The sequence below is a fragment of the Ambystoma mexicanum genome, chromosome 3p, assembly GCF_040938575.1.
Source record: "Ambystoma mexicanum isolate Mex_15411 chromosome 3p, UKY_AmexF1_1, whole genome shotgun sequence".
Lineage (NCBI taxonomy): Eukaryota > Metazoa > Chordata > Amphibia > Caudata > Ambystomatidae > Ambystoma > Ambystoma mexicanum.
Window position 1 is genome coordinate 904906163 of NC_090925.1, and position 25286 is coordinate 904931448.

At 48.5% G+C, this 25286-nt stretch overlaps 1 protein-coding gene across 1 annotated transcript in view; it reads right to left on the reverse strand.

The window, feature by feature from the left end:
- Window positions 1–25286, reverse strand: part of EIF2S2 (eukaryotic translation initiation factor 2 subunit beta) — a 238439-nt gene that overhangs the window by 58566 nt on the left and 154587 nt on the right. Inside the window, exon 7 of the mRNA XM_069652149.1 lies at window positions 14879–14935. Within this exon, the coding sequence (XP_069508250.1) occupies window positions 14879–14935 (57 nt within the window). The remainder of the gene's footprint in view (window positions 1–14878; window positions 14936–25286) is intronic.

Below are 25286 nucleotides of genomic sequence, written 5' to 3' on the forward strand. Positions count from 1 at the left end.
CCGCACTTTTCCCCTTCCCATGCACGCGCGATCTGAATCCTCCTCCCCGCACTTTTCCCCTTCCCATGCACGCGCGATCTGAATCCTCCTCCCCGCACTTTTCCCCTTCCCATGCACGCGCGATCTGAATCCTCCTCCCCGCACTTTTCCCCTTCCCATGCACGCGCGATCTGAATCCTCCTCCCCGCACTTTTCCCCTTCCCATGCACGCGCGATCTGAATCCTCCTCCCCGCACTTTTCCCCTTCCCATGCACGCGCGATCTGAATCCTCCTCCCCGCACTTTTCCCCTTCCCATGCACGCGCGATCTGAATCCTCCTCCCCGCACTTTTCCCCTTCCCATGCACGCGCGATCTGAATCCTCCTCCCCGCACTTTTCCCCTTCCCATGCACGCGCGATCTGAATCCTCCTCCCCGCACTTTTCCCCTTCCCATGCACGCGCGATCTGCATGTCACCTGGCCTAGTAGGATCGTTGTCCGTCTTCCCTTTGTTCCCCCTCCCTTGCCTCGTCACACCTTGAAACACGTGTATAGGCGCGTTATAAATGCCATATCATATCAGGTAGGGGTAAACATGAATCCCCCTCTCCTGAGGTGCGATGCCACCACTACCATTAACTTGAAGACCCTCGGGGCGGAGGTCAACCCGAAAGGCAGGACTCGAAACTGATAATGTGAGTCGCCAACTAAGAACTTCAGGTATTTTCTGTGTTTGAGATGATTTGGCACATGAAAATAAGCATCCTGGAGGTCAAATGACACCAACCAGTCCAGAAGTTGAAGGGCCTGAAGGATCTGAGAAAGGGTAACCATCTTGAACTTGTCCTTTCTGAGGAACTTGTTCAAGTTTGTCCTCCATCTTTTTTGGGGATCAAAAAATATGGGAAGTACCATCCCTTGTTCCTATCCGCTGCAGTTACTGGTTCTATAGTACCTTTCTCCAGCAGGGTTAAAACTTCCTGCTGTAGGAGCGGGTTTGAAGACTTCAACGGGTGTCTCCCTGGTGGATTGTTTTGAGGTTGCGTTAGAAAAGGAAGCGAGTAACCTTGGGCTATTATTTCTAGAGCCCAAACATCTGAAGTAATGGCTCGCCATTCTTGCAGATGCTGTGATAGCCTGCCCCCTACAGGTGTTTTGTGATGCAAGTCCTCAAAGCGGTTTTGTGGCGGATGTTTCAGCCGCTGATGGCAGAGAAGCTGGAGCTGGTTTAGCGCGTTTTCCTCGTCTACCACGAGTGGCCTTTTTCTGGCCCCTTTGACTGGCCGTTCCTCTCGCCTTTCCATATGAGGTGTTGTAACGATAGGATCGTCCCCTCCATGACTGTCATTGCGCACGAAAAGGCTGAGGTTGCCGAATAGCAGCTCCTAAAGATTTGGCAGCTGCTTTTAAGGTCTGCAACCTCTCAAGGCTCTCGTCAGCCTTGTGGCCAAAAAGGTGAGACCCGTCAAAAGGCGGTTCTGTACGTCCGGTGCGAAACCAGACTTCCGTAACCACGCAAATCTGCGCATTACCGTGCTAGTGCCCATGGACCTGTTTACACTATCTGCAGTGTCCAATCCAGATTGAAGGGATTCTTGCATGGCTTCCTTTCCATCTCCAACGATGGCTAGGAACCCTTCCCTTTCTTCCCCTTCTGGTATGTGCTCCGCCGCCATTGCAATGCACTCCCAAAGAGTGTACGAAAATTTTGCCAAGGCACATGTGGTGTTGGCAGATTTTAATGCCATGCTCCCGGCTGAAAATACCTTCTGTGCCCAACCATCCACATGCTTATCGTCCCTGTCTGGAGGGATAGACTGGTATGCAAGTTTGTTAGAAGCTGTGGCTGCCTGAATGACCAGACTCTCAGGAGTTGGGTGTTTGGACATATAGCCGGGGTCGCTACTGGCCAGGCCGTATTTTGGAGGCGAGGGATTTATTTACTGGAGGAATAGAATCCGGAGTTTCCCAATTCTTGGCCACCCTATTTTGCAGGGCTACATGAAAGGGTAGTACTGGGTTTTCGGTGGGACCATGGTCCCAATTTATCTGTTAAATCATCCTGGATGAATTGGGCTGATGGTTTAGCCCATCCTAGGTAATCTACTACCTTTGTCATTAATTGACGGTATGATGGACTGGCATGCTCTCCTGGTTCTGGTCTGCCAAAGTTGTTTTCAGGAGATGTGTCAATGCCACTTGCATTGTGCAGACCTTCCAGGATTTTGCGGCATGAAATGGCAAATTTTGTGACAAACCTTTATTGCAGCATTTTTGTGGGACATTTTGTATTAACTGGAGGATGTAAGATTGCCACATTGAAGGAAATAGGCAGAGTGCAAGGCTACAAGAGAGCCAGGGTATCATTATGTATCTTTTGTATTAATTTAATAGGAAGAGTCCCAGATGGCTCTGGCTTGGCAGAACAGTGTTTGATTTGGCTACATTTCTGGTTTAATGTTCATGCCTATTTAATAGTATAAACTAAATTGATCATTATCAATTGTAATGCTGAAAATATATTCCCCTTCTATGTTCTCCAACTCCCCAAAGACCCACACACCTCTCTCACCAACACACATTTCACCAACTCTCCATCACAACTTCCATTCCTTAACCTCTCACTCTGCCATACAAATACTCACGTGCTAGGTCACACTGTCAAGTCACAACTTGCACTGCCCAGCCCCTGCCACACTCCAAATCATACTCCCAAATCACACCTTACACTCTACAATTCCTCCCGCAATATACAGTCCTTCATTTGTGCTGCTTCTGCATCTTTTCTCCCATTCTATCGCACTCTTCTCTCATCCTTTTTCCCCAATCTGCAGCTCACTGCCTCTTTCTGGCCAACTGCTTCCTGTCTGCTTTCTGGCTCACTGACCACACGCTCCCTCTACTTTCTGTACCTCTGCTCGCTCAGATTTCTGGCCCACTGCTTCCTCTGCTATCTTGTGCAGCGCTTCCTCCTCTGACCCACTGCTCTCCCTCTGCTTTCTTGCCCATCACTTCACATCTCACCCATCACTCTCTCATAGTGTAACCATTTTTTTAAAATGTAGATTTTGACCTAGTTCCTCAAATAATGGGGCATTTAAAAAAGAACGGAGGATATGTTATTTTTAGACAACCCATTTTTGGAAATGAGCAGGTCACCTTATTCTCAAAGGTGACCGGCGCATTTCCACAGGCTTGAGCTGTAGCGCAAATTGTGCACTGGCCAGCTACCTTGAATGGTGTTCTGGGTTGTTTGACCGAAGTGTAATTATTTGCGGCGGAATTGACCGTAGTCAATTTTGCTGGGAATTGATTTGCACTTCAGCCAAACAACCCAAAATGTACCTTTCACCACCACCCCACGCCCTGCCCTACTGAACTGCTTGGTCGCCATCGCTTCCCCTGCAACCCTGCGGTACCAGATCCGTCCCTCTAACGCGGGTCGGATCCGACTCCGTAGGGTCCCTTTTTCGTTATTTTCTTTGTTTTCTGTCCCCGCCTCCAATTTTGAGGAAAAAGGGGAAACACTTCTGCAACCACCTTAGAGCAAAAATACTGAACATGGGAAGCGGGTGACACCCCCGCAACACATGTTCAGTATTTATAAATATAAAAAAAAAAAAAAAAAAAAAGAAAATCGATCGAATAGTACTGGACGAAATGGGTCAAATTGTAACATTCGACAGATTTTTGTCATCAAAATGGGCAGTACTTTGAATGGAATCGCTCTCCCGACAGTGTTCTGCAAGCTCCCAGCACCTTTCAAAGGGACAGGCACTCCAGGTGCCTGCCGCTGTAAAATGCAACCCAAAAAAAATGCATTTTTATCCTGTTTGAGGAACAGAAATGCAATTGACTCAGCAGCGGTTCATACCTTAAAAGAAATGCATGACAGGGTCAGGAAAGACCCTGTCATGCAGTGGCAGACCCACATCCCGTGCGCGTAGGGTTGCTTACAATTTCTGCACATTGTAAAGTGCATCTTGCTTGGAAATGAGGGATGCACTTTTAAATTGACAGAAACGCCACTATTTGACCAAGGAGGTGAATAAGGCCATCTGAATGGGCCCCTTTTGGGGCGCAAGTGATTTCATTTCTCATGTAAAAAAAAAGTAGAGAACCTGGCACCCTGAGGATTATTATTATTTTTTTTTTTAAACAGTAATGTTTGCAGATTACTTTTAAAAAAATGTTTTAAAAAAATTGTTAAAGATGCTGTTTTTGCACAAAACGGCAGTTTTTGTGGCCGTTTTCGCAGCATTTTGCGGGATCGCAAAATCGCTATAAACTGGAGGGTCTGATTGTGTAATGATTCCACCAAGTCCCTCATTCTGCTTTCTTTTGAAATCAAGCATTCTGGGACATTTGGGGTGCCATATTCCAGCCCAAAAGGTACATTCTCCTCATCAGATCCCTCCTGTTCCTCAAAAATTGAGGTCAGGGATTTGAAAAACTCTTTTCTGGGGAGAGGCTTGAAAAGCTTCTCTGGGAGAGGAGGAGGAAGAAGTCTAGTACCTGGCTCTGAGAACAATACAGGTTTTGTAACCTTATCCTTTTTCTGGCTTCCCTGGCTTGGCTGGAGCCTTTGGCGCCAAGGGTTTCGGCGTCTATGTCAAAAACGGCATCGACGACACAGTGGTTGTCGACAGGGTCTGCTTCGAGAGCGTCGAGGCGACCTTCGAAGATTTTCTCTTCGAGGTATGATGGTCTCGGACGGCGTCGATGACCTCGAGCGGTCGACTCAACTCGAGCGTTTTTCACTCGGCGTCCTGGAAGGTTCCCTATCCTTCCCTTTTCGATCACCCGGGCTCGAGGGCGCGCGAGTGTCGGAGCGATGACGCTCCCGGCCGGCTTCCGAAGAAGGCGTGGACCGGGCTTCGCTTTTTCAAACACGTCCATCATTTTGACCCTGAATGCTTCCCACTCTTCGGTAGACAAATGTTTCGTGGGGCATTTAATCTTTTTTGGAGAATCGTCTGACGACAAGGTGGAAGGAGACCTGTGGCGTCGTTTCTTTGATCTTTTTGACGAAGACGAGAGATGGGACTCACTACGGGATCTCGATCAATGCCTTTCGCGTCGTAGAGAAGTCTCATAGGATCTCGACTCGAGGTTTTTGATCAGTTTTTCGACCTACCTGTAGCCTTCCTCTCCTCTCTCGCAAGGCCGTCCCCGCCTGACATTTCGTACAGGCCTCCATGTCGTGGACTTCTCCGAGGCACCACACTCTCGATGCGGGTCCGTGATAGACATTTTTGACCCGCACAATTTGCACTTTTTGAATCCCGATTTCGGGGTTGTGGTCGGCGTCGATGACAAGGACATATTTCGTTATTATATATCTTCTCACAGAACTCGAGGCGTGCCGAATGTCCGAAGCAACGTATACTGCGGAAAAACGGAACTGAGGCCAACGGGCGCCGCACGTGCTATATGAGAATGCATTACTTACCGTAAAGGCATTTCTGATGATTGTATCTGCTTAGATTCACATGCTGTGCATAGGTCCGACATCCAGTGGTCACTGCGGAGTATTGCATTTTGTTTTTCGTAGTCGAAAAGGGGACGTCGACAAAGCGTGTCTGAAACACTATCCCTATAGTGACGTGCGTTGTACCCACAATCCCTCACGCGTCGAGGTCCCTCTGTTTGTATTTTTCTGCCCTGAGGGAGCCTTCTAGACGTGAGTGAGTACAGAAAAGAGAGAGAGATATATAAAGGAAGTCTATGTTCCTTCCATCCGAGCGGGGAGGAAGGGCGGGCGCATGTGAATCTAAGCAGATACAATCATCAGAAATGCCTTTACGGTAAGTAATGCATTCTCTTCTGATGTTTGTTAATCTGCTTAGAATCACATGCTGTGCATAGACTAGCGAGCAGTACCCGGAGTTGGCGGTGGGTTATGAGAAGGAACAGTAGAGAAAAGGTGTCGTAATACTGCCTGTCCCACCTGGGAGTCAGATCTAGAGTGTGTATCTAGACAGTAGTGTTTTGTAAAGGTGTGCACAGAACTCCAGGTAGCCGCTTTGCAGATGGACTCAAGGGGAACATTTGCAATGAATGCTATGGATGCCCCCGTGCCTCGAGTAGAGTGTGCTCTTGGCCTAAAGGGCAGTTCTCTCTTAGCAAGAGTATAGCAGAGAGTGATGCATTGAACAATCCATCTAGAAATAGTGGATTTTGAAACTGCATCTCCTTCTCTTCCTGCTGCCACCGAGACGAAGAACTGATTAGTCTTCCTCAGTGGTCTGGTTCTTTCCATGTAGAACATGACCGCTCTGCGTACATCTAGTGTGTGCAGAGTCCTTTCTCCCAAATTGGAAGGATTTTGAAAGAACGTTGGTAGTTCTATAGATTGGTTTACGTGGAATTTAGAAATAAATTTCGGAGCAAACCTAGGGTGAGTGCGTAGAACCACTTTATCTTTGTGAACTGTAACGAAGGGGTCTAGAATAGAAAGAGCCTGAAGTTCACTTACTCTCCTGATGGAGGTGATAGCTATTAAAAAAGCAGTCTTAAGCGTGAGGTGTTTAAGAGATGCTTTGTGCATGGGTTCGAATGGAGAGCCCATGAGTCTGGTAAGTACCACATTAAGGTCCCATCCGGGAGCTGGGTCAGCTATCGGGGGGTGTATTCTCTTTACTCCCTCCATGAAGGCCTTTATAACAGGGATCCTCCACCACGACACTTTGAGTTGGGAAGTGGTGTATGCAGAAAGTGCAGCTAGGTGGACTTTAATGGAGTTAAACACTAGACCTGAATCCAATAGGTGGGTCAGGTATAGGACCACATGTGTGGGAGAGCAGTCAATAGGGTTGATGCTTTTACTCCTGCACCAGATGACAAATCTTTTCCACTTGCTAGAATAGCAGTGGCGAGTGTTCGGTTTTCGGGCTTCCCTGAGGATGTCCATGCATCTTTGCGGGAGTTGTAGATGTCCGAACTCTATGATCTCAGGAGCCAAGCTGCTAAGTTCATGTTCTGGGGGCATGGATGCAGAGTCCTGCCTTTGTCCTGAGACAGCATGTTGTACGGGCAGGGGAGTTTTACTGGGGGGGATAGAGACATCTCCATCAAGTGAGCGAACCATGGTTGTCGTGCCCACATTGGGGCCACTAGTATCATGGTCACTTGTTCCTGGTGCATCTTGTGCACCACTTTGTTGAGAAGGGGAGTCGGGGGAAAAGCGTAAACAAATTTCCCTGACCATTGCATCGACAGACCGTTCCCCTTGGATTGGTTCTGGGGGTACCTGGAGGCGTAACTTAGGCATTGTGAGTTTTCCAGGGTTGCGAACAGGTCTATTTCTGGGAATCCCCATTGTGTGAAGACGTCGAAGACGATGTCCTCGTGCAGGCCCCATTCGTACTCTTTGGGCAGGGGGAAATCTCTGCTGAGACTGTCTGCTAGCAGATTGAGTTCCCCGGGTACATGTAGTGATAGTAGGAACATGTCCTGTTTGAGAGCCCACTTCCATATATTCTGGGCCAGCTTGGACAGGCCTGGAGAGTGGGTGCCCCCTTGCTTGTTGATGTAGTACATGGCTGTGGTGCTGTCTGTAAGGACCATTACTGTTTTGCCTTGTAGGTGTTCCTGGAAGGCTTTTAGCGCCTTGAACACAGCTAGTAGCTCCAGTAGATTTATGTGTTTGGATGCTACGTTCGGAGTCCACACTCCGTGAGCAGTCTGATGGGATAGGTGCGCCCCCCATCCTGTGAGGGATGCGTCTGTGGTTAGAGTGGCTTCCGCCGCGGGTGTGGCAAAGGGTTTCCCTTTTTCCATGTTTTCCTTTGTCCACCACCGTAGCGAGAGAACTAAGGCCTGCGAGACCACAACTAGATCCTCCCATAGTCCGCTGGCCTGACACCACTGGCTGTTGAGCCACTCTTGCATTGGGCGCATGCGCAGGCGCGCGTGAGGTACCAAATAAATACACGACGCCATCATTCCTAGCAAGCGCATTGCTTTGCGTACCGTCACCTCTCGACCGGTTACATATTGAGGGATTTGAAACAGCATGTTTTGGACCCTCTCTTTGGAGGGGAAGACGAGGCCGTCCTTTGTTTGAATTAGAGCCCCTAGGAATTGTTTGATTTGACTGGGGTCTAAACTGGACTTCTTTTCGTTGATGGAGAAGCCCAACTGGAACAAAAGGTCTACTGTCTTTTGGGTATTGGAGAAGCATGTTTCGTAAGAATCCCCTGTTATGAGCCAGTCGTCGAGGTAAGGGTAAACTGGGATGGACAACCTGCGCAGGTGGGCCGCTGCCACTGCCAGCACCTTCGTGAATACCCTTGGTGCTGATGCTATGCCGAAGGGTAGCACTTTGAACTGGTAGTGTTTGCCCTCTATCATGAACCTGAGGTATTTTCTGTGCGCTGGCAACATTAAAATATGAAAGTATGCATCTTTCATGTCCAATGTTGTCATGTAATCTCCCTGAGAAAGCAGTGGGATTACTTCCTGTAAGGTTACCATACGAAACTTTTGGGGTTTGATAAAGTTGTTCGCTGGGCGCAGATCTAATACAGGGCGCATGGTTAGATCCTTTTTGGGTACAAGGAAGTACACTGAATAAATACCTTCCGTTACCTGAGATAGAGGCACGACCTCTATGGCTCCTTTTTCCAGTAGTTGTTGTACTTCTTGGAGAAGGATGGCAAGATGTTCCGGTGTCATGCGACGTCCCCTCGGGGGTCTGTAGGATGGGGAACTGTTGAATTCGATACAGTATCCGTGGGCTACGGTGGACAGTACCCAACGGTCTGACGTTATCTCCTCCCATGCAGGAAGAAAGGATGTTATCCGGCCCCCGACCGGTGTTGCATGGGAGGGGACGCGAATCTTCGCGTCACTTGGAGTTGTTGGGGGCTTGGGAGCCTCTGGGGGTGGATCCCCGACCCCTCCCTTTGCCCCGGCGTTGGCCTCTTTGGCTGTACTGCCCACTATTGGTTTGGTAATTGGTGGCAGGGTATTGCTGATGTTGATTTTGTTGTTGGTGTTGGCCACGAAAAAAGCGTTTGTTGCCATAGCCGCGCCTGGTAGTGGGCTTAGAGATCTGGTCGAGAGTCTTGATAGTGTCGAACTCTTTTTTAGCCATCTCTAGGGCTTCATCTACCGCTTTTCCGAAGAGGTTAGCGTCCTTGACAGGTTTATTTATCAAAGACGCCTGTGTCTCTGGTTTAAAGCCTGAGTTGCGCAGCCATACATGGCGCTTTAGGAGTATTCCTTGTACCAAGGAACGTCCTGCTGTTTCTGCCGCGTCCAGAGAGTTTTTAACAATGCTCTGGTTCACTTGGGTTCCTTCGCCAATAGTTGACAGTAAAAGGCTCCGGTGCTTCCGCGGCGTCTTTTCGCAGTTTGGCCCACTGCGCGTCTGCGTAGCTTGCAAGCAAGGAATTGTTGTTGGCAATTCTTGCTGAGAAGGCAGCCGAGGAAGTAACTCTTTTTGCAAGGGCATATAGCCTCTTGCCCTCCTTGTCAGGGGGTGCCTCACTGGTGGAAAGTGGTACCCCTGCCCTCTTTCTAGTATTAGAAACCACTAGGGAATCAGGAATGGAATGTCCCCTAATGTAGAGGGGGTCTGAGGGTGAAGGAGTGAAAAGTTTTTCAATCCGTGGATTGACCCCTCTGATCATAGCGGGAGTGGACAGCGAAGGTATGATCCTTCTCTTTACTGAAGCGAGGAGTGGAATGGTCTGGCTGACCGGGGGTTTTTCCTTAATCACTCTTTCTACAAAGTCCAATTCTGGAGAGAGTTCCCCGGTGTCGAGTTCGAAATGCGCTGCTGCTCTGCGCAACAGTGCATTGAACGTCGGCTGATCGTCAATTGGAGACGTGTTCCTAACTGGAGAATTGTCCGGAGGAGTTAGGTTTAGGACATCAGTGTCGGAATACACTGATGGTGATTGCCAGGGGTGTGAAGGTCCCTTTTCTGGGTTAACCCCGAAGCCTTCTTCTATAATGTCTGTTCTGTCTTCCAGACATTCCTCCTGGTTCTGTTCTTCATTGTCCATGAAATCATCTTCTTCCTCGAAGTCTTGCTCCTCCCCAGTGAGGTCATATACATCTTGGAAGTCTGAGGCTGTGTCCTGCTGGGGATCGACTAGCCTCGGATTTTTGGCCCTGGGGTCCTCCTGAGGCCCTTCTCTGGTCCTCTTGCGTGTTTGAGAGGCCTGGGTGCTCATGAACTTTTCCATCCTCTCCATACAGAGGTGGAGTCTTTCCATAGTTTCATGGGGTACCCCAGAGCGGTCTGGCGGGGGAAACATAGGGTTATCTAACTCGAAATGGCTCGACCTCTCCCAAAGCGTCGAGGAAAGTGTCCCGTCGCCCTCCGAAAAACCTTCTGGTGTGTCGGGAGACTCCCTGCCTGAAGGGGGTAGTCCCTGCTTCCCATCGGGCTTTTTCGGCGTATCCTTTAACTTATGCGTAACGCTCGACGAAATCTTCGGCGTACGCTTTTGGGCGTCGGCTACAGCGATCCTTGCTAAGCCATCGGCGACTCGCTTGTCGGCGACTCGTTTGTCGGCGGAAGCTTGAGTTTTCGACGCTATGGGTATCGAACGCTCTACAGCGGTCTGCGCTTTCTGTTGATGCGCACCGGCCGATGGTTTGGTGGCAGCGCCCTTGTTTGCCGAAAGCCCAGTCGCAGGTCGCGGCTGCGGTTGCGAGAGGGGCTTCGAACCCGAACGGTCCGAGGAGGCCGCCGGTGGAACCTGCGTCTCCTTGGGCGCCGAAGGTCTTTTCGACTTCGTCGAAGAAGAGCCGTGGGTTGTGTGTTTATGTGGATCTTTGTGTGCGTCTGTGTCGCCGGGGTGTTCATCCCCATAAGCAGGGCGTGAGCCGAGCCCGTCGGGGCCGGGGACAGACGACGAAGCGCGTAAGCGCTCCTTAGAGGGGGTTTCGACTTCCGTAGCGGAGGTCGTGTTATCGCGTTCCTCGTCACTGTCGGTGGTAGCAGCGGCGGGTGAACCTTCGGCCTTCGACATCACGTAGGCCGCCCACCTTTTAACCCTTCGGTCTTTTAGAGTTTTAGGCTTAAGAAGCCGACAAGCCGCGCACCTTTCCTCCTTGTGATCGAGGGGCAAGCAGCGGTTACACCGTGAGTGCTTGTCCTTCCAAGTGAATTTGCCTTTACAAAGTGGGCAAAACCTAAACGGTGTCCTCTCCATAGCCGAGGCAATAAATCGCGATAAACACCCCAAGGGAAAGGAAGGGGAAAGGCATTCTCAGAAAAGACCCAGAGATGTCCCACGACCCCCCTCTCCCTACTGTATATGGCCTGCGAGGCCAGGCCACGTGTTCGGCAGCGCCGAAGGATTTCTTCCGCTCGACCCTCCGTCGAAGATTCTTTTCGGCGGAGAACAGCTTACAACTGCGTCGAGGGAGGGATTATTAATATTAGAGAAAAAACGACCAAAGGTCGAGGAGTTGCAATGTCTCTCGAGGAGCTCCGCGTGAAGGCGACCAGAAGCTGGGCGGAAAAAAACAATCTGAGGGACCTCGACGCGTGAGGGATTGTGGGTACAACGCACGTCACTATAGGGATAGTGTTTCAGACACGCCTTGTCGACGTCCCCTTTTCGACTACGAAAAACAAAATGCAATACTCCGCAGTGACCACTGGATGTCGGACCTATGCACAGCATGTGATTCTAAGCAGATTAACAAACATCAGAAATACACCTGATGACGTCACCCTCGACGGAGGCCTACGAGGGACCATCGACTCGACATCGACGCACGGCGCCCTCTGCCGAAAAAATTTCCGAAGAGCAGCAAAGCTGGATGGAATACATCTAAAATGAGGAATACGTTGGAGGACACAATCCACTCGAAAGGTATACTACATGCTGTCAACTAGGCAAAGGAAGGGGGGGGGGGGTATCGACTCCCAATATACTGGAGGAGTTTTAGCGGGCATACGGTGATGGCTGATCTGAAGCTAGCCACGATAAATACCAAGGGTCTGCACTCCCAAAACAAAAGATCTCCGACCTGTAATATGTTCCATAAACAGCAGTCAACGGCCCTCTTTTTCCAGGAAGCTCCTTATAAAACGAGGAACAGAATTCCCGATGATGCCAAAAGGGGGATTGCGTGGCAAAAGTGCAAGCCATAAACGATAGGGAATATCTAACACACTTGATCGATTAATCCTGTACCAATTTCGAATGCCAATGGTTGCCCCCCTTTTGGGAAATACTGACATTAAACAGTGGGTGATAGGAGACGAGCCAAGAAGAGAAACCCAAGGTTTTCAGAAACTACCTACCACTGTGGACATCAGTGGGTAAGGACCTGGAGCGTGGGGGCAGACTGGGGCTCTCTTGGATGGCGGTCTGAATTGCATAAAAATTGCGGTATTGCCGAAATGCATGTTCATATTCAAGATGCTCCCACCAGTGGTCCCGAAGACCTTTGATGAGGTAAAAATGTGTGTTAACATTCTTAAGGGCAGGGGCCAAACAATACCATACAGGATGCTAATCCTGCCCAAGGAGGAAGAAGGGGTGGGCTTTCCAGATCTCCCCACGTACTAGAAGGCGGCCCAACTGAGCGTTCTGGTGGATCATTTGGACTCTTTCTCAGAAAAGCAGTTGGTGCCCCTTGACAACGCAGTTTTAACGCAAGTCCCTCTGGGAGAATGACTGAGTCCCCGGCACTGCATTACTAGGAGTACAGCCGATCCTGGAAGTCTTATGGGTGCTTTGGAAGGGGGTGGGGGAAGTGGGAAGAGATTAACAGGTGGCTGTCCACATGGCCCTCACCCCTGGCATCCCAAATGTGGTATGGGGCTGAGCAGGGCAGGCCAGATGCGGGAAGAAGGGGAATACATCAAAACAGAGAGGCTACCAGACTACTTGCAAATACGCACCCTATCCATATTCCGCTACCTACAACTGAGAGTCCTATCAGAGGCTAGATAGGGGTGTGTGGGGAAGGGGGGGGGGGGTCAACCTACAGCAAGGACTAACAGATTTTGAGACACTCCTGCTCACAAGGTCGGGTTCTAAGATATTATGGGAAATAGCCACAAAAGGAGGTCATCATAGACTGATCACATACTCAGACCGAGACGAAAGCCCTTAAACGACTCATCCACTGCCTCCCAGCCGTACCATAACCAAAAACCCCTAGCAGACACATTTAGATAGAAAGTTTGTGAGGGGAGACCACAACACCAGCTCCAGCACCCAAGGAGGAGAATGGACACCCAACCCATACTAATCCATCAGCATTAGAACAGAGCTTGCTAGAATAGAATGACAAGGAGCAATTAGGACACTTAGAGAGTGTTAGAACAGCACAGGGAGCGCCTCACACAAATCTAAAACCCTGCCAGGCGTAACCCCTTTGCCCACCCCGATGATTGGGAGGATTAGCGAGCGCCACATTGCGTTTTGAATGTTAGCATGTTAAACTTCATATAACCCACTAACAAAACACTCAGCATTTCTGCAGACATCTCACTCAAAAATCTCACAACCATCTCTCGCACAACAACCCGCACACACTTCACAACACCGCAACACCACAAGCCGCACCAACAGCACACGAGGACTGACATCGATCCGATACTTGCACCAAAGCTCAGCACCCAGTGTATACCGGGTTGAAGCTGCCAACAGAACACCACTCCTCACTATCCTACTCCCGCTTCACCTACTAACCCATCCCATCTTCTCGTTTGCAGATCCGCCTGGGGACCAACTCCGTTGTTGACGGTGCGCGGTACAAATACCTTTAACATTTAACTTTCTCCATGGCAGCTTCTCTTTGGGGTAACAGAAGGGGAGGATGGGCACATGGTAAGAGTGATGTTGGTGGCTGCTATATGTTGTATTGCACAGATGTGGAAAAGCCCAAGGATGACAAACGAGAGGGATTGGGTGGCAAAAGTGCGAGCCATATACGATATGGAATATCTTACACATTTAATCGATGATACCTGTACAAACAACGAATGCCAGTGGTTGCCCTTTTTTGGGGGCAATACAGACATTAAACAGTGACTGATAGGAGACAAGCCAAGAAGGGTGACCTATCAGGTCGTACAATAAGGGACCCCAAGGTTTCAATCCCCTAGGCATTGAGAAGGACTTGGAGGGAACAACCCGGGACGAACCACGAGGGGAGGCTGGGAATAGGAAATTCCCACACGGGGATCACAAAGTTGTGCACTGGGAGAACGATCATCATGGTGTAGGTGAGCCCAACGGAAACAAGTTAAAATGACTGCAAGGGGGGCAAGGTACAAGGGGGGGAGAGGGTAGACTAAATACTTGAAGGAATGGACTATGCGGTCAAATTCGCACATGGGAGCCCAAACCCATGGACCAAACAGACTATATACCTATGAGGGGCTACTCAAAGTGGGGGGAATATTATGGAGAAGCATTGCTCTAACAAAGCTTGTATTGTTATATTCCAATAAAGTTCAATTTAAAAAAAAAAGAAACACTGAACAGAGTGAGTGAGCCCATAAGACTATACAAGTCGAAAAAGGATCCACTCACTCAGGATTAAAGAAAAAGGCCCAGAAGTCCAGCAAAAAGTGCGAGGGGGTCTCACTAGGAAGGGATGAAGCATAAAAATGATACCTCCTTAACATTGCCCTTGAGCTATCCTCCCAGCCCTTAGCAGTAAAGCAATGTGTTGAAATAAAAAGATAAATTCGAATACCTCTATTCTGCACGCACACTTCATTAACAAAACTCCAAATACACTGAAAGGTCTCCATTTCATTAATTCCATTGATGACAGCTCACTGGATTACAGATCGAATGACAACTTTTAACTTACAAAAAAAATTGTACACAGACGTCACTTTCAAAAACAGTTGTGATGCAAGAACATTTTTTGCATCAAAGAATGGAATCCAAATGGTCTTACCTAGTCCCCAGCTCAGCCAACAAAAAAGCCAGCAGATGTTTTGGTTGCCGATGTAATCTAAAATTACAGAAATCAAAAAGTAAAAATTTAATTGGCACAAATTTAACAAATGAATTGTAATCTTAGTGCTCATTCCTAGGTATTCAATTCATGATGGCCAAATAGCTCAGCATGGAAGCGAGATCAACAAGTGTAAAATGTAGAGCCAAATTAATAAACATGACAGTAAGTAATAGGACTTCAGTTTGTACTCCAAGGTAGAGATTTTTCTGATGCCTAAAAAGTAAAATACCATTCAAGGAAACTGCACAAACCCCATCAGAAGAAATCGCTGGCAAGTTTGAAGCAGTTCTGTCCCGGTTGGCAAATGTTTTAAGAGGGCGTCTAGAAACTTCAATTCACAATGCAAATACCTGCAGGCCAACTTTTCTTCTGCGGTACAGCAAGAACTGATTAATTTGTACCAGACCTAGTGACTGGTCTGGTGATCTGTCCAGCGTTTTAGTGAGAATTTCTATTTTATTTTTTAAACTGTACAAAGTCCTGTTACGCACATTTCAAACTCAGGAACTATTTGCAGAGGGTTAGGGAAGTTGTCCCAAAGTCGACTTGAGGTAAGACTTCATAAAATGATCCCAATGGTATACAGGTCCCCAACTTTTAGCATCAGTCTGTACCACTCATGGAACCTTGGTAGAGCGGCACAGCAGTCAGTCTTACCATAAAATGTGAGCTGTAGGCAAGTACAGTGAACTATATATATGGGATAACATTACTCAACGTAATCGTATTTCTGATGCTTGCATCTGCTTAGATTCACATGCGGTGCATAGGCAGACATCTAGTGGAAGCTGCAGAGTATTGCAGTTTTCAAAATTCGAAAAGGGGCGTGAACGGTGTGTGCCAGTAGTACTATCCCTAGTGTCACGTCCACTTCCACTGTACCCATGGTCCTTCACGCATCAAGGGCCCTCAGATTGTAATTTTTCTGACACGAGACACAGGAGCACAGAAGTATCCAAGCAGATATGTATCAGACAAGTTCATAAGCATCCATGCGCCTTTTCTCCGAGGGGAGGAAGGGTGGGTCGAATGTGAAACTAAGCAGATACAAGCATCAGAAATACGATTACGGTGAGTAATGTATCCCTTCTGAGGCTTGTGGAATCTGCTTAGATCACATGCTGTGCATAGATTAGCGAGCAGTGTTAGGAGAAGGTGGTGGGTTGTGAGAAGGTTCATGAGCGAACAGATGTCTTATAACTGCTTGTCCCACCTGTGTATCTGTCTTGGACTGTTTGTCAATGCAGTAGTGCGAGTCAAAGTGTGTACTGAGCTCCATGTAGCTGCTTTGCAAATACTGTCTATGGGGACATACAATAAATGACAGCGTAGCTCCTGTACTCCTTGTGGAGTGAGCTCTTGGCGTGAAAGGCAGTGTCTTGTCTGACAGCTAATAGCACAGCTGTATGTGCCTGCACATCAATCTAGATGACAATGCATTACTTACCGTAAAAGCATTTCTGATGGTTGTATCTGCTTAGATTCACATGCTGTGCATAGGTCCGACATCCAGTGGTCACTGCGGAGTATTGCATTTTGTTTTTCGTAGTCGAAAAGGGGACGTCGACAAGGCGTGTCTGTAACACTATCCCTATAGTGACGTGCGTTGTACCCACAATCCCTCACGCGTCGAGGTCCCTCTGTTTGTATTTTTCTGCCCTGAGGGAGCCTTATAGACGTGAGTGAGTACAGAAAAGAGAGATATAAAGGAAGTCTATGTTCCTTCCATCCGAGCGGGGAGGAAGGGTGGGCGCATGTGAATCTAAGCAGATACAACCATCAGAAATGCTTTTACGGTAAGTAATGCATTGTCTTCTGATGTTTGTTAATCTGCTTAGAATCACATGCTGTGCATAGACTAGCGAGCAGTACCCGGAGTTGGCGGTGGGTTATGAGAAGGAACAGTAGAGAAAAGATGTCTTAATACTGCCTGTCCCACCTGGGAGTCAGATCTAGAGTGTGCATCTAGACAGTAGTGTTTTGTAAAGGTGTGCACAGAACTCCAGGTAGCCGCTTTGCAGATGGACTCAAGGGGAACATTTGCAATGAATGCTATGGAAGCCCCAGTGCCTCGAGTGGAATGTGCTCTTGGCTTGAAGGGTAGTTCTCTCTTAGCAAGAGTGTAACAGAGAGTGATGCATTGAACAATCCATCTAGATATAGTGGATTTTGAGACCGCATCTCCTTCTCTTCCTGCTGCCACCGAGACAAAGAACTGATTAGTCTTTCTCAGTGGTCTGGTTCTTTCCATGTAGAACATGACAGCTCTGCGTACATCTAGTGTATGCAGACTTTTTTCTCCCGAGCTGGAAGGGTTTTGAAAGAACGTTGGTAGTTCTATAGTTTGGTTTACATGAAATTTCGAGATGAATTTAGGTGCAAACCTTGGGTGTGTGCGTAGAACCACTTTATTTTTGTGAACTGTTACAAAGGGGTCTAGTACAGAAAGAGCCTGTAGTTCACTTACTCTCCTAATGGAGGTGATAGCTATTAGGAAAGCAGTCTTAAGGGTGATATCTTTAAGAGTTGCCTTGTGCATGGGTTCGAAGGGAGGGCCCATGAGTCTGGAAAGTACCACATTTAAGTCCCATCCGGGAGCTGGGTTAGCTATCGGAGGGTGTATCCTTTTTACCCCCTCCATGAAGGCTTTGATAACTGGTATCTTCCACCACGACACTTTAAGTTGGGAAGTGGTGTATGCAGAAAGTGCCGCTAGGTGGACTTTAATGGAATTGAATACTAAACCTGAATCCAGTAAATGGGTCAAGTATAGAATAATGTCAGTAGGAGAGCAGTCAACTGGGTTGATGCTAGTACCTCTACACCAGATAACGAATCTTTTCCATTTGCTAGAATAGCAGTGTCGAGTATTAGGTTTTCTGGCTTCCCTGAGGATGTCCATACATCTCTGTGGGAGTTGTAAATGTCCAAATTCTATGATCTCAGGAGCCAGGCTGCTAAGTTCATGGTCTGAGGGCATGGATGCAGTGTCCTGCCCTTGTCTTGTGACAGCATGTTGTACGGGCAGGGAAGTTTCACTGGGGGAGATAGGGACATCTCCATCAAGTGAGCGAACCAAGGTTGCCGTGCCCACATTGGGGCCACTAGTATCATGGTAACCTGCTCCTGGTGCATCTTGTGCACCACTTTGTTGAGAAGGGGAGTCGGGGGAAAGGCGTAAACAAATTTCCCTGACCATTGAATCAACAGACCGTTCCCCTTGGACTGGTTCTGGGGGTACCTGGAGGCGTAACTTTGGCATTGTGAGTTCTCCAGGGTTGCGAACAGGTCTATTTCCGGGAATCCCCATTGCGTGAAGATGTCTAAGACGATGTCTTCGTGCAATTGCCATTCGTACTCTTCGGGCAGGGGGAAGTCTCTGCTGAGTTTGTCTGCTAGCAGATTGAGTTCCCCTGGTACATGTTGTGCTAGTAGGAACATGTTGTGTTTGAGAGCCCACTTCCATATATTCTGGGACAGCTTGGACAGTCCTGGAGAGTGAGTGCCCCCTTGCTTGTTGAGGTAGTACATGGCTGTGGTGCTGTCTGTGAGGACCATCACTGTCTTTCCTTGTAAGTGTTCCTGAAAGGCTTTCAGTGCTTTGAACACCGCTAGTAGTTCCAGCAGGTTTATATGCTTGGATGCTAAACTCGGAGTCCACACTCCGTGTGCCGTTTGATGGGATAGGTGAGCCCCCCATCCTGTAAGGGATGCGTCTGTGGTTAGAGTGGCTTCCACTGCGGGTGTGGCAAAAGTTTTCCCTAATAACAGGTTTTCTTTTGTCCACCACCGTAGCGAGAGAACCAAGGCCTGCGAGACCACCACTAGATCGTCCCATTGTCCGCTGGCCTGACACCACTGGCTGTAGAGCCACTCTTGCATTGGGCGCATGCGCAGGCGCGCGTGAGGTACCAAATAAATACATGACGCCATCATCCCTAGCAAGCGCATTGCTTTGCGTACCGTCACCTCTCGGCCTGCTACATAATGGGGAATTTGAAACAGCATGTTTTGGACCCTCTCGTTGGAGGGGAATACGAGGCCGTCCCTTGTTCGAATTAGAGCCCCTAGGAATTGTTTGGTTTGGCTGGGGTCTAAGCTGGACTTCTTTTCGTTGATGGAGAAGCCCAGTTGGGACAAAAGGTCTACGGTCTTTTGGGTATTGGAGAAGCATGTTTCGTAAGAATCCCCTGTTATGAGCCAGTCGTCGAGGTAAGGGTATACCGGGATGGATAATCTGCGCAGGTGGGCCGCTGCCACTGCCAGTACTTTCGTGAATACCCTTGGTGCAGATGCTATCCCGAAGGGTAGTACTCTGAACTGGTAGTGTTTGTCCTCTATTTTGAACCTGAGGTATTTTCTGTGCGATGTCAACATTAAAATATGAAAGTATGCATCTTTCATGTCCAGTGTTGTCATGTAATCCCCTTGTGATAACAGTGGGATTACCTCCTGTAAGGTCACCATACGAAACTTTTGGGGTTTGACAAATATGTTCGCTGGGCGCAGATCTAATACAGGGCGCATGGTTAAGTCCTTTTTGGGTACAAGGAAGTACACTGAATAAATACCTTCTGTTACCTGTGATAGGGGGACGGGCTCTATAGCTTCTTTCTTCAGTAGTTCTTCCACTTCTTGAAGAAGAATGGAGAGGTGTTGCGGTGTCATGCGCCGGTTCCGTGGGGGTTTGTACTTCGGGGAACCGTTGAACTCGATGCAGTATCCGTGGGCTATGGTGGATAATACCCAACGGTCTGACGTGATTCCCTCCCATGCTGAAAGGAACGATGTTAGCCGGCCCCCGACCGGTGATGCATGGGAGGGGACCCGAATTTTCGGGTCATTTGCTGGTATTGGGCGTGGAACCTCTGGGGCTGGAGCCACGACCTCTTCCTTTGCCACGGCGTTGGCCTCTTTGACTGAACTGGGTGTTACCCTGGTTGGTGGGCCAGTTGGAGCCAGAGTAATATTGTTGTTGTTGGTTCTGCTGCTGTCTTTGGCCACGAAAGGAGCGTTTATTACCATAGCCTCGCCTGTTAGGGGGCCTAGAAATTTGATCAAGAGTTTTGATGGTATCAAACTCTTTTTTAGCATGTTCTAGGGCCTCATCTACTGCTTTCCCAAACAGATGCGTCTGTTCAATGGGTTTATTTATGAGGGAGGCTTGGGTTTCGGGCTTAAAACCTGAATTGCGTAGCCAAACGTGGCGCTTGAGAAGTATTCCCTGCACTAGGGAGCGGCCAGCCGTCTCAGCGGCATCTAGGGAGTTTTTAACGATGCCCTGGTTTACCAGTGTGCCCTCTGATATTATAGCTAGCAGGCGAGAACGCAGAGGTTCAGGTGCTTCCTCTGCTTCGCTGCGCAGCTTGTTCCACTGTGCATCTGCGTAGCTAGCTAAAAGTGAGTTGTTATTAGCAATTCTAGTGGAGAAGGCGGCGGAGGTCGTGATTCTCTTCCCCAGTGCGTAGAGTTTTTTGCCTTCTTTGTCTGGAGGTGCTTCACTAGTGGATAGTGGCACCCCTGCTCTTTTTCTTGTGTTGGTAACCACAAGGGAGTCCGGAATAGAGTGTCCTCTGATGTATAAAGGGTCAGAGGATGAAGGGCTGAAGAGCTTTTCTATTCTAGGGTTGACCCCTCTTACTAGAGCTGGGTTAGTAAGGGAAGGAGAAATTCTTCTTTTAATAGAAGCCAGGAGAGGAATAGATTGGCTAACAGGGGCTTTTTCTTTGATGACTTTTTCTACAAAGTCGATGTCTGGAAGAGTTTCCCCTGTATCAATCTCAAAATGCGCTGCTGCCTTGCGCAATAGTGCATTGAGGGAAGGTTGGTCATCTATGGGAGAGGAGTTCCCATGTGAATCCTTGAGAGGAGAAGGGAGAAAGGCATCAGGGTCTGAATGTACTGATGGGGATTGCCAAGGCTGCACTGACGGTGAATGCCAGGGCTGCGAGGTAGCTGTATCCTCTTCAAACCCTGTAGGAGTGGTGTAAGGATCTTCTTCGAAGCCCTCTTCCTCAAGTTCTACCTCTTCTTCTCCACCCAAACACTCCTCATCTTCTTGGAGGTATTGCTCCTCCTCAGTGAGGTCAACCAGCCTAGGAATCTTGACTCTAGGGTCATCCTGTGGCCATTCTCTTTGTCTTTTGTGAGTGGGTGGGTCTTGGTTTCCTAGAAACCTTTCCATTTTCTCCATGCAAGAATGGAGTCTTTCAAGGGTCTCATGGGGTACCCCTGAATAGTCTAGAGGGGGAAAATTAGTGTTTTCGCCTTCGAATCGTTTCGAACGCTCCCACAGCGTCGACGAGAGGTTCCCGTCTCCTTCTGAAAAGCCTTCAGGTAGTTCGGAAGCGTCCTTAGGAGAAAGGGGCAGTTCCTGGCTACTTTTGTGTTTTTTCGACGCGGTATTCGACGTTTGTTTCGTCGTCCGCGTACGTTCGTCTTCGGCGACAATTCTCGCTAGGCTCTCGGCCACGATTTTGTCCGTCGAGGGCTTTGGTGTCGACGTTGTGTGCGTTGCGCGTTGTACCTCGACGGTCGCTCTATGGAGCGTTGCGTCGGATGTTTTTGGGGTAGCGCCTGTGTTAGATGGAAGCCCAATCGCTGGTCGCGGCTGCGTTTGCGGGTGGGGCTTGTGACCTTTACGGTCTGCGGTAGACGCCGGAGTGCCCTGCGTCCCCTTCGGCGCTGATGGATCCTTCGTTCTCGACGAAGAAGAGCCGTGGTTAGTGTGTTTAGCCTTATGGGGTTTGTGTGCGTCCTTGTCGCCGGGGTGTTCATCCCCATAAGCAGGGCGTGAGCCGAGCCCGTCGGGGCCAGGGACGGACGACGAGGAGCGTGAGCGCTCCTTCTGGGGGTTCATGACTTCCGTAACGGACGTCGAGTTATCGCACTCCTCGTCACTTTCAGTAACAGCGGCAGCGGGTGAGGAAACTGACTTCGACATCGCGTAGTCTGCCCACCTCTTAACCCTACGTTCTTTAAGAGTCCTGGGTTTTAAGAGCTTGCAGGCTGCGCAGCTGTTCTCTATGTGATCGAGGGGTAAGCAACGATTACAGAGCTTGTGCTTATCTTTCCAAGTATATTTGCCCCTGCAGCGTGGGCAAAACTTAAATGGTGTCCTCTCCATAGCTGAGGCAATAATAGCTGGCGATAACAACCCCAAGGGAAAGAAAAGGGAGAAAGAAAGACATTCTCAAAGAGAAGAGACAAAGTTCTAACCCCCACTCTCCCTACTGTAAGTTGGCCGTCGAGGCCAGGCCACGTGTTCGGCAGCGCCGAAGGATCTCCTCCGCTCTTCCTCTCCGTCGAAAATAGTTCGGCGGAGAAACAGCTTCACAGCTAACGTCGAGGGGGAGGGATCGTTACCAGTATATTAAGTTATGACAAAAGGACCGAGGTCCGTGGTAAGTATAGCAATGTCTCTCTAGGAGCTCCGCGAAAGGCGACCAGAAACTGGGCGGAAAAAAACAATCTGAGGGACCTCGACGCGTGAGGGATTGTGGGTACAACGCACGTCACTATAGGGATAGTGTTACAGACACGCCTTGTCGACGTCCCCTTTTCGACTACGAAAAACAAAATGCAATACTCCGCAGTGACCACTGGATGTCGGACCTATGCACAGCATGTGATTCTAAGCAGATTAACAAACATCAGAAATGTTATTCTTGGTAACGTGACCCCCTTCTCTGCCTCGAGCTACGGAGACAAACAGTTGGTCTGTTTACCTTAGCGGTCTGGTCTTGTTTACATAGTAAAGGACCGCCCTCCTTATATCTAGTGTATGGAGTTTTACCTCCGCTTAGCTTTTTGTGTTCTGGAAGAAGGCCGGAAGCTCAATGGACTGGTTCACATAAAATGTAGAGATGAACTTAGAAGGATGAATAAAGGTCATCCTCCTCATGACCCTATGTCATCACATGTCCATTGGCCTGAGCTAGGAATAGACATAGGGCCTAGTGTGGAAGCCCGAGGGGTTGCAGTGCCTACTAAGGAGTCCTTTTCTGGAGGAGTACCTTGGACTGGTAAGGAATCTTTTCCAAGAGGCTGAGAACCCTTGTGAGTGTGGGAAGCCTTGGGAGGCTGGGCCTTGAAAGAGTATAGTGACCTATCCTTAGGAGGCGTCTTGGAAGAGCTCTTCTTAGACTTTCTCCCTTCGAAGCCCTTTCGGGACGTGTTTTTCCACTAGGTGGGCTAGTCCCACCTGCACTGAGGCCTTACCAGATTTCGACAAAACGTTGAACCTCGGTCGTGGAGTGGCCCGACGCCTCGTCAGCTGACGTGCGACCTTCGGTGTCTATTTATGCACGACATCTGTTCCGTCTTTCGACCATCGGGCCCGTCATGTGGCGAATGGGATTGCACATGCCAAGAGCCCAGTGAACCTGTTCCTAGATGATGTGTGTGGGCCCTTCGTCAACAACCACGTCGAGTCTCTGCTCTGGTTTGTGTCTAGTGGGGGTAGGGATCTTGAGAGCGCCCGTGCCGCTGGGGGTCATCCCCATAACACGACCGCTGGCCTGCCTGTTGAGTCGGGCGCTAGCGCTTGGGAAACAAGTCTCCCCTTCGCTGTCCAAAATGGCAGAGTTGCTACCATCGCTGAAGGTCCCTTCCAGGTCTATGGTGGCTAGTATGGTGCATAGCGTGCTGGGCCCAGCGCTTCGTCTTACGGTCCTTCAACATCTTCGGTTTGAAGAGCCTACAGGCTCGACACTTCTCGATGTGATCTTGTGGGAGGCAGAGACTGCACACCAGGTGCTGGTCGACCCACATTAAATGTTTTACCTCCAACTCGGTCAGAACTTAAAAGGGTCTTATCCATGATAACATGTAATGGTAGCTAGGCAAATGTAATGTAGGAAAAGCGGAATACACATTTTCAATGACCTCTGACCTCTCTCCTACTGTGTGGGCCAAAGCTCAGTGCAGCCCTCCCAAACCGAACGGATTAGTTGAAAAGATCTTTAACGATTGTCTTCTTTCACCGTAGTCAAAGATGTCTTGATAGTCAGTGAATAAAGGATACGACGAGATATCAAGACTTTATTATTATAATCAATGGCGATATGCCGAAAGAGGAACTCTGCTATTGTGCGTCTGTCTACGATGGCGGGAAAAAAACAATCCGAGTGACCTCGACGTGTGAAGGACCATGGTTACAGTGGACGTCAGACTAGGGATAGTATTACTGGCACACCCTATGTCCCTTTGAGTTTCGAAAACAACTAATACTCCACAGCTTCCACTAGATGTCGGCCTATGCACAGCATGTGATCTAAGCAGATTCCACAAGCCTCAGAAAAATATATAATGTTTAGATAATAAAACCAACATACAAATACTTTTAGATACTTTCCAAAGGCCACTGCTTAGTTGGTCATTGCTTGCTCTTACAATTGTTGTTAAGACACCAATGACAATTCTACTGTACTATTGGTAATTCGGACACATGGGCAAAGCTACAGTCATTTTATTTAGTTAAAAAAACCACATAAGAATGTAATTTTTTGTAAGGAAAACAGTTGGTTAGTCACAGTACCAAAGCTTAAGGTTCTAGAGGCAGTTTTACCGAAGGTTAATACCTTTTAAGTCTGTCCTATCCCTAGCTATGTAAAAGTCAGTTTGGAAAGTGCTCAAAGTCTCATGAAGCAGCAGAGATGCAAATGTTCCTGTGGATTAATTCAGTCTAGGTGTTAGGTTAGATTTTCATATTAATGATAAATCTTCCTGACCCTTGTCAACCCAAGAACTTTTTGCTTCTACTGGTGGATTATTCTTCCTTCTAGCGCTGAGTGGGAACCTTTTTCCACAATGCCAGAATCGTACTCTTTATGGGTGTCATTTTTAAGAGACTCCATAATTCTTTAAAGTTATCCTCCTTGACAATAAGTGCCTTTTGTTGCAGGGTTGCCCTAGGGGCTCCCTTTTAATGTTCTCTGGATAACCTTGTGAGTGCTACAGTTCCCAAGGGTAGAAAGGATCTTTGGATCCCTTATACATTTTATTAGGTGAGACCAGAAACCCCCACATTATGTGGAGTGCTGGGGAGATACTGAGTATCCCCCTTCTCAGTTTAAATTTAACATTTAAGTTACAAGGACAAACTTAGCTTCAATGGTTGGTGGCAGTGAACCTTTTTATTAATTTGGTGCACCTTTACCACAGGTTGTTTGCAGAGCCCCGGTAAAAGCACACATTGGTGCTCATTTTACCAGAATAAACCTAGTCCTTTTTTCAGCATTAGTGTTTAGTGTCCTTTCTTGTTCCTTCCCCCAACTTCCAGGACGGGAAATTCCTGTGTGCGATTTTTGTCTTCAGCAGAAGTCCTGTGGACTACCCCCCCCCC